The 8,922-nt window shown below is 43.6% G+C and overlaps 2 protein-coding genes across 2 annotated transcripts in view; one reads left to right on the top strand and one right to left on the bottom strand.

The window, feature by feature from the left end:
* mark4b (MAP/microtubule affinity-regulating kinase 4b) overlaps positions 1 to 3,986 on the top strand; it is a 45,786-nt gene extending 41,800 nt beyond the window's left edge. The window contains exon 17 of the mRNA XM_084559437.1: positions 972 to 3,986. Coding sequence (XP_084415563.1) covers positions 972 to 1,305 — 334 coding nt within the window. The 3' untranslated portion in view covers positions 1,306 to 3,986. The remainder of the gene's footprint in view (positions 1 to 971) is intronic.
* A 126-nt stretch (positions 3,987 to 4,112) lies between these two features.
* ckmb (creatine kinase, muscle b) lies at positions 4,113 to 8,363 on the bottom strand. Its single transcript, XM_084559293.1, has 9 exons — positions 8,316 to 8,363; positions 6,841 to 6,953; positions 6,527 to 6,623; positions 6,237 to 6,391; positions 5,940 to 6,072; positions 5,667 to 5,838; positions 5,207 to 5,330; positions 4,913 to 5,102; positions 4,113 to 4,693 (listed from the first exon to the last, which is right to left on the bottom strand). Exons 2-9 carry the CDS (start codon positions 6,931 to 6,933, stop codon positions 4,515 to 4,517), a joined length of 1,143 nt encoding a protein of 380 aa, XP_084415419.1. The 5' UTR covers positions 6,934 to 6,953; positions 8,316 to 8,363; the 3' UTR covers positions 4,113 to 4,514.
* Positions 8,364 to 8,922: the final 559 nt, after the last annotated feature.

The following is an 8,922-nucleotide window of genomic DNA, read 5'->3' on the forward strand; positions in this document are numbered from 1 at the left end:
TTTCATACAGTCCGTACAGAGAGGTCCTTAAACAGAAAGACGTGTTTACCTCTCTCTATCTCAGACCTTGAAAAACTAGATCGTAGTAGTTGTATGTGCATCTTTCTACTCTCACGTCATTCATCTGTATTATTTGAGGGTCATATTATTTTCAGCTTATTACGCTTCTAAAGGTCTTGTGTACTCCCTGTCAGCCTCGGCTGCTCCAGCCCAGTCCCAGCTTAAAAACAGCAGGTAAACTGTAGCTGACAGACTGTGATGTGGTCGTACTGTAGTCTGGGCCAGTGTGGTTCCTTGTGGTAGATGATCTCTGCGAGTAGAACTGTGACGGTGGATTTAAAGAAAAGAAAGACCGTTTGTTCATTTTCTGTGTTCCTACCAACAGCTTAGCCTCCTTCATCAGCAGCTTGATGTTTTACGATGTGGTATTTGATTTTACTGTATGTGTTAATCTAGAAACAGTCCATTAAAACATTGTAATTATTATGTGACATATGTTTTTTATTATATAACAGCATTTAAGAATAGAATAAATATATATGGTCAGCGACCCAAATCACTCTTGTTCTTTTAGAGTTGCCCATCATCTGCATTGTTTGCTAAAAAATAGAAAATACACATTTAACCGTTGACCTAGGAAGGGCATCAGAATCCAACAATGTATGATACTAATTATGTTTTTCTTGTCTCCTTTCCCTAATTCACTCATACACCACACATCCATTCACTTGCCTTCATATCCATCTCATGCATACATTAACTCCTATATCCTTGAATCTCTTCATCTCCCACTTTTATATCTAATCTCCCACCTTCACATCTTCCCCCTCCTCTTTCTCCCATTTTTATTTTTACCATTCCGACTTTTAACCCTCCAAACATCCCATCAACCTCATCTTGCTCTTTCTTTTCATAAACCTTCCTACATTTCATCCTCCATTTGCATCGGCCTCCCCTCCCTCCCCTTCCAGTCGCCATCTATCTGGGCATCAGAAAGCGGCAGAGCCCCGGACCCCCCGATGCGGCTGGGATGTGAGGGTGCGGAGTCCTCGCGACCCGGCCGAGGTGGTGCTAGCGCTTCGTGAGGCGGCACAGGGCTGTGGCTGCCAGGTCCATCTGGCCGGGCCTTTCCTACTGTCCTGCACCCATGGAGCAGCCGGCGCCCGTGTGGCCTTCGAGGCCGAGGTCTGCCAGCTGCCCAGCGGGCTGGGCCAGAGCAGCGGTGTGAGGTTCAAGCGCCTGTGGGGGGCACCGTTAGCCTTTAGAGACATCGCCACCAAAGTGTCCAAGGAGCTGGAGCTCTGAGGGCGACCGGAGGTGGGGCAGATTGATGACAGACAGCACAGGAATGAGGAATGAGGAGGGATGAAGAGGAGGGGGAACAGAAAGCATCCCTTTCTTCTCTTCACCCCTGGGCTCCACCTCATCTGATGTGGCTAGCGATGCCCCGCCTCCGCCAAAGACCCTCTTCTTCTGATGCCACCAATCACAGCCAGACAAATGGATGCACAGACGTGGATAGGCCTCCGTCGGCAGACTTATGATGACCCTTGACCTTGGAGCTGTCAGTGACCTACGATCCCTGCTTAACACACGCCACCACCTCCATAGTAAACGAGCCCATCGAGTCAGACTGTTTTTGTTTTTCACTATTTCATATTTGATGATGATAAGGATGTTGCTGAGAATGGTAAAGATTGATTTGTTGTTGTTGTTGTTGACATATTCCTATTGTATATTTGTCACCATTCCTTTTTAAAGAGCTGCTATTTAAAGAAATGTTTTAATTTTTTTGTGTATTAAGTTTATTTTCTTTCTTTAATGCTTTGAAAATGGGCAGATATTTGACATCAGTTGTTTTTATCTGGTAGCAGGCGTCACATCATTGAAGTATTGAGGGCGCAGTCTGACCTCCGGCCTCTAGGGGGAGACATGCAGAAATGCAGAGACCTGTGACAGACCAAATAAGACCATTAAGCATCACAGAATTTCTGCCCAGCCATTAACAAAACCCATGTTTCTGCTCAGTTGGGATTTTGTCATGTGACTGTTGATGTGAGCGTTGATAGCCGACAGGTGAGCTGCTTACAAACGAGCGAAGCTGCCTAATGAAATAGAACCCACCTGATTAGCTGTACCTCATAACATCTGCTCCTTGGGAAAAAAAAAAACAAAAATTACATTTTACTGGTAAAATTCCAAAGTTTCCTTAAGGATTTCTTACTTAAATCATCGAGTCTTATTGGGATCTCTCCTTTTTCCCTTTTAGCTTCTGTGCCACGTCACTTCCTCCACTCAGCGAGTTTATAACAGAAATCAGGCCAATTGGAATTCATATTTATGACACGAATATGCCATTTAACCACGGGTAGTTTAACTTAAATAAAGCCAACGTTACATTTAACTGAAATACATTAAAAATACACAGTAAAATTAAATCAAATAGAAATTTAACACTGTGTGATGCTAAAAATCCAACTCGTTTTCCTGCGACATCAAACCGTCTGATGCAACAAAAAGATAGAATTTAAAAGGTGATCTTCAAGAGCTTTCAGTATCATTTAATCTCTTATTCTAAAAATGTTTCCCCCACTCATGATTACCGTAGCCTGTGTTGGTTCAGAGTATTTGGAGGAGCGGGCGTTTTATTGACGTCTTCTTCCGGTAGCACTTTGGCATAACAATATCACCGACTTTCAGAAAGCCATTGCTTTTCTTGAGTGTAGTGCAATACAGCCACAAAGCCAAGAACCAAGACTTGAATTAGCAGTGATTAAGACTTAATAGGGCTCCTTGTCTCATTTACTTCTATTTTTTTGATATTTCTAGTACGTTGTTGAAATTAATTGAGCACTTTTTTTGCTGTTTAGCCAGTATTTCACTCTACTCTACTGGACGAGTTTTTAAATCTGTATTTTGTTTTTCTGTAGCGCACACTTTAGGCTCTTTGATGAGAATAAATTGCAGCCTGAATGCCTTTCTTTGCTCTACTTATATGTACCTACCTACACTGGCTTCTTAACTTCCCGTAGTGAAACCAGCTGTGATGACTTCAGGTGTCGGTATATGTGCCATTTGGTTTTAGTGATGCCACAATGTCCTATTAAAGAAACTGAGGTACAAATGAAGTTTTTATCTGTAACCAAATTTCTCATGAGCAGTTCACGACGTCTCATAAAAGTTTTTATTGAGTTAAATGTCAGATTTGTTTTGTGTTCCTTTGACAAACAAACTGTAAACCTTTCCCCTCTGCTGACTAATCAGGCTGCAGCACTGCTGAAAGGTGTATGACTGTTGACCAATCAGATTCGAGCGTTGCTGTTAAGCGGTTTATGACTGTTAACCAATCAGACTCCTGCCTCATAGAGCCAATGTGTGCAGCTGTGAGGTTTCAGATGAACTTGAATGACTTTTTTTTTGTTTTAATAAACTTCTCGTCACAGTTCAGAGCTACCAAGATTCAGCTAATATACGCACACAGAGTCCTCCAAGTGCTACGCTGATCATGTTTCGCTGCGTCGACGCTGACAACTCCAAAATCAAGCGGTTGTTTACTTATGTTGTTTCTCTATAAAGCCAAGCAGTTATAACTTCTGAAGTATGCAGCATCTAACAAGACACTAGATTCGGAAAGGTTAGATGCTGCAACACACTTGTGATCGTTCTATGGGAGATTTCTGCTGCAGCAGGTGTCCACCACTGTTTGAAAATGTGAAGCTGTGATTTTAGGGCTAGTGTCTTTCTGTTTTGTACAACCTGGCCTCACCCCCCACCCCCCTTCGCCCCCCACCCCTCGGAGGCCCGTTCTCTAGATACAGTTAGGGCCATGCTTTAAGGCTGCAGTTCTGTTGTATAGTGTGTTTGAAGCCGTCGCTGTTATCAATAAAACTTAACTTATGGGCTGAAATTACGGAAATGATCGACCTGCAATCCTGCATGTCTCCTAGGAAATAATGTGTGACACAAAAATAAAGACTTTCAACCTCTTTCATATTTTATGACTCTTTTTTTTTTCTCATATATGAATATCATATATGTGTGTGTGTGTCCCCTTTCATGGATTGTCTTCACTATGTATGTTTCCCATAACAAACAAAAAAAACCCAGACAGGTTTGATTGTTACATGGGGCATCGTTTAATAGTCCAGTTCTATTTTACAACCAAAAAAAAACATTTCTTTCGGTGCGTACACATAGCCGTGACCAGACTATGCATGGATTGATCCCAGGATGTTACAGAGAAGATGGGAAGAGAGATGATTAAAGTTACAGGAAACTTAAAAGAGGAACCCAAGGCAAAAGCATGAGAGTAAAGGAAAAGTAAAGTTTACAAGAAGAAAGGAAGGAGCGGAAAGAAAAGTGGAGTGTCTTTTGACGGAAGGAGAAGAAAGCAGGATGTAGCCAGTCGGCCGAAACCAGTAAAATAACTTTACAACAAGGCTACCTGTTCATTTTTTTATAAAATAAAAAAAACAAACACAGACGGTCATTCAGTCATGGGTTGTCTGTCCACTTTACTTCTGGGCGGGGATCATGCCATCGATGGACTCTCCCTTCTCAAGCTTCTTCTCCATCTCAACCATGAGCTTGACGCCATCAACCACCAGCTGGACCTGGTCGACCTCAGAGGAGCCCAGACGGTCAGCGTTGGAGATGTCGAACACACCACCGACGGAGGCTGTGTCCACACCACCTGGACGGAAAGGAAGTAGAGAGGTTTGAGTCCACGATGAAGAAGTGTACTGTGAGCCTCATCCTATGTATATGCCCCCCCCCCCCCCAAAAAAAAAACAGGCTGAGACTGAGGTGAATACTTATGCTATCAAGTGATTTTACATCCTAGCTAACATTAACCCCAACTAAAATGTGCTTTGCTTATACCAGAGCTTGACAAATAATTATTTTCCGGTACCTGTGCCACGCTTCTGCAGACGCAGCCTGGTCAGGATCTCCTCGAACTTGGCGTGTGTGCTGAGCTTGGGCAGCTTGACGTGCACGCCACCGCGCAGGCCGGTTCCAAGGTTGGAGGGGCAGGTCAGGATGTAGCCCAGATGCTCGTTCCAACTGAAGCCGTGGTTGTGCTTCTTGAAGATCTCCTCAATCTGAAGATGATAATGTATAATGGTTAAAAATAGCCGCACACACAACGCTAAATTAAACATTGTGCACCTGCGTCTTCATATGAAAGTATGTTTTTGTGCATCACCTTCTGCAGGCCAACGCAGAAGCGTCTGAAGACCTCCTTCATGTTGCCTCCCTTCTGCATGGAGATGACACGCAGGTGATCCTCCTCGTTCACCCAGACCAGGAAGGTCTTGTTGTCGTTGTGCCTGGAGGAAGAACATTTAGCTCGGTTACAAAATCCAGTAATGATGAAACATGAAGAGAGTTTGCAACCTGAAATGGAAAGTTACTGACTCACAGTTTGCATAATGGTACATTTACAAGCTGTAAGGGTCAGTGTGTGCTGCAGCCATGGTAATCATGACACACTTCAACAGATGTTTGAAAGCAGGAATAATCAGGATTCTCATATTATGGCTACGGGACAGATGGTGATAGAAAGGCTCGCTTGCGAAGGACAGATGGTAGATTTTTGTCCACAAAGTGTTTGTTTTTGAGCCTTAAAATTAACTTAGATTTAATTTCGTCTCTGTTTTTCTCACCAGATGCCTCTGCCGTCGGGCCAGTCACGGGCCATACCGGCGCAGGTCAGCAGGGGGGACACGGGCTTGTCAAACAGGAAGTGATCAGCAATCAGCAGCTCCTGCTCAGCGTCGGTCATGCCGTTCAGGGGGTAGTACTTTCCCTTGAACTCACCCTCCAGGCTGGCCAGGGCTGGGAGGAAGCAATAAAGGGAGGTGTGCAGAGGAAAGAAGTCAGTATCTGAAAAATCATTCTACAAACATGTGTGTTGTTGTTATGAGTTTGGGATTCACCCTCAATGGACAGCTTCTCAATGGCTCTGCGCTCTCCACGGCTGTTGTGGGGGGGCAGGGTGAATCCCTTGATGCTGCGGCCGGTACGGACACGGCTGGACAGCACGTAGTTGGGGTCCAGGTCATCACCACCCTGAGGACAGAAAGACGCCAATGTTTTGACCGAATCAGGGCTGACATATGAGTTGATGGATAACTTGTTGCTTATCAAAACTAACAGTATTTACTTTAACACTATCCCTAAAACAAATGACAATAATCGACAGCATTATGATCATGCATGTCTTGACTCTGCACCTTCAGGTTCTCGAAGTTCAGGTCAGTCTTGTGCTTGTCGGTGGGCTTGTATCCGCCATGACGGTCGGAGATGATGGGGTCCAGCAGATCCTTGAAGACCTCGTAGGACTCCTCATCACCAGCAACGCAGCCCACGGTCATGATGAAGGGGTGACCTTGGGAAGACAAGAGGGAGGATGGGAATGTTGGTGCATATATACATTTTCTTATGTGTGTTCATTTATATTTCCTCAACTCCTGTCTTTACTGGTGTGTATTTATCTCTATCCTGGTGACTTGCTCCTTCTTACCAGGGTTGTCAACACCGGTCTGGATGACGTCATCCACGGTGAAGCCACTGGGGGTGGACTTGCTCCTCAGCTTTCCATAGATCTCCTTGGTCAGCACCTACAATAGAGGATACAGTACACAGGTCAGGTGGTTTGCTCTGTCTTTAAAGTTTTGTTGTGCAAGAGAAGTACCTTTGAATGTTTTTAGCACATTTTGTTCACCGTGCACAGAACAGTCGAGCTTTACTGAAAAGCGTGGCTGTTGAGAACACAGTCATTTCATGTCGAAAGGTATCGGTGTTCATGGCTGTTCAGTGTAAGAAGTGGAGTTGTACCTTGGCCATGTGGTTGTTGTGCTTGGACAGATCGGGGAACTCGTCGTCCAAAGAGAACTTCATTTTGTAGTCGTTGTGACAGTTCTTCGCCATGGCTGCGATTGTTTCACCGTCTGAGAAAAAGGAGGAAAAAATGGAGACGACGTCTTCATTTTTAGAACGTGAGGGTAGTTTGGTGTAACAGTTCTGCAGTGTAAGAAAAGCCAAAATTTGTGCAGGGTCATGAAGAACTCAGTTACTTTTGTCCTTATTGTGTTAAATCAGAAATACTAAAAATGTATTTAATAGTTTTTGTAGCTAAAACATGTATTTGTCAAATCTTATTTGCTGGTCATCTGTTGCAGTGAGTACCACATTTCATGTCTGGCATTTCTCCAAGTTTTTCAAGTGCCTTGTCTATGAATCTTCTGGTAAGCAGGAGGCATTTTCTCATACTGTCTGTCTTCCTGTGGGTTTTTCTTTCTTATGTCTCTCTCTTTTAGCTGTCTGATGTTCTCTTCTCTCTGTCAGCTGTGCTGTATCTGTGTGACTGTCTCACCACCTGTCTTCCCCTCAAAGCGAAGATTATTAATAGCATGGCTGCGCCACCTCTTGACCTGCACCCCTCCCACCTCTGCAGGGAGTCTCCAGCACTTTATGATAAATCATTTTCTATCCCGACACACTTCACTTCAAAACGCACTTCAAAACTGTTAAAGGTAAATTGAAGGTAAAGTAAATTGTATATTTTTACTCCAAAACTTCACAATCCAATACCTAAACAGAAATTATAAATTGAAGACTGCTGCAGAATTAGTCACTTTGAGGTCAGGAATAAATTCACAGCTGCCAGCTTTCCTTATCTATTTATGAGCCAGTCTCTTTCTCTTTCAGACAGAGGTCAGAAGTTGGTTACGTCAGGTAGTGGAGGTGCAAGAAACTGATGACACCTGGTGCACTGAAAGGTCAAAGCTTGCATGCCTCACAGATGGCTCCACAAGTTCCATGACTAAATCACGCGCTTCTAAACTATTCAGAGACACACCTCAACCCTGCCCTGCTGGGGTCAGCAACAGCTGACAGATAGTCACAACTGTCTGAGCGACACTGCGTACTCTACGACCCATCAGACTAGTACTACCCACAGCCGAGCCTGTGAAGTCTTTCAAAGGAAAAAAAAACATGTTTCAGGTCACAGTGTGCACAGAACGAGTGATTAAAGTAGATTTGAGTAGTTTCCATGTCAGAAAAAAATGTGCAAATCTTCAGAGGTATCCGAGATAAAAATGCAAGAGGATCATACATTTCAGGGCTCAGAAATCACCAGCTAACAGGAAACTGACTGATGTTTGTTTGCCTTCTTAAGGCAGTTTTCTTTTTGTGAGGTTTGATCAAGGAAAGATTTTTTTTGTCCATACACAAATGAAGAAAAATCACCATAATATTCCACATTGGATTATCAAAAAGATTAAGTAAAGCTTTGTGCTTCTTTTTACCTGCTTAGGAGAAAAGAAAGAGGTAACAGATCCCGGGATCAGATCCTGTCCACCAAATGTAGGGGTTGCCCAGCTCTTTCAGGTGATGGACTTAAGCTTTTATACCCAGACCTATGTCACTATTGGCTCACTGGGCTTGGGGTCCCCTCGTCTGATTGGCTGCAGGGGGTCTTCTGTGCCCGAGTGAGTTTCTAAAAGGCAAGAACGCACATCACACAACACTCGAGACGAGAGACAAGGCAACAGCTGCAGCCGTCCGGTCCAACCTTTCACCTTCTGCCTGCTCATAGCTGCTTGATAGGAGCCTGCAGGAAAGAAATGCATCATGTAACATTCATATTTTATGCAAGGCAAGTCATGATTGCATGGAGACACTAGCCAATGTTTCGACCTCATCCAGAGTAATGCAAAAGAGAATTATAATACATGCCCCACATTATTGTAAAATAACATTAGATGCTAGTTTTAAATCTTTAAAACTTTAAAATTCATGCAACTTTGTTTTAATTAGATTACAATGGCGGTCCATTTCAATCCACCCATGTAATGCTCAACTCAGCAGAGTGAAAACAAAGTTTTTCCCTGGTCTCAGATAATTTCTGTATTG

Source organism: Chelon labrosus (assembly GCF_963514085.1).
Source record: "Chelon labrosus genome assembly, chromosome: 13".
NCBI classification, from domain to species: Eukaryota; Metazoa; Chordata; class Actinopteri; order Mugiliformes; family Mugilidae; genus Chelon; species Chelon labrosus.

Coding starts and splice junctions, on each gene's coding strand:
- ckmb (XM_084559293.1), bottom strand. CDS start 6,933: ATGGCGAAGAACTGTCACAACGACTACAAAATGAAGTTCTCTTTGGAC. Junction 6,624..6,840: donor ACAACAACCACATGGCCAAG/GTACAACTCCAC, acceptor CCTCTATTGTAG/GTGCTGACCAAGGAGATCTA. Junction 5,839..5,939: donor TGAGAAGCTGTCCATTGAGG/GTGAATCCCAAA, acceptor GCTTCCTCCCAG/CCCTGGCCAGCCTGGAGGGT.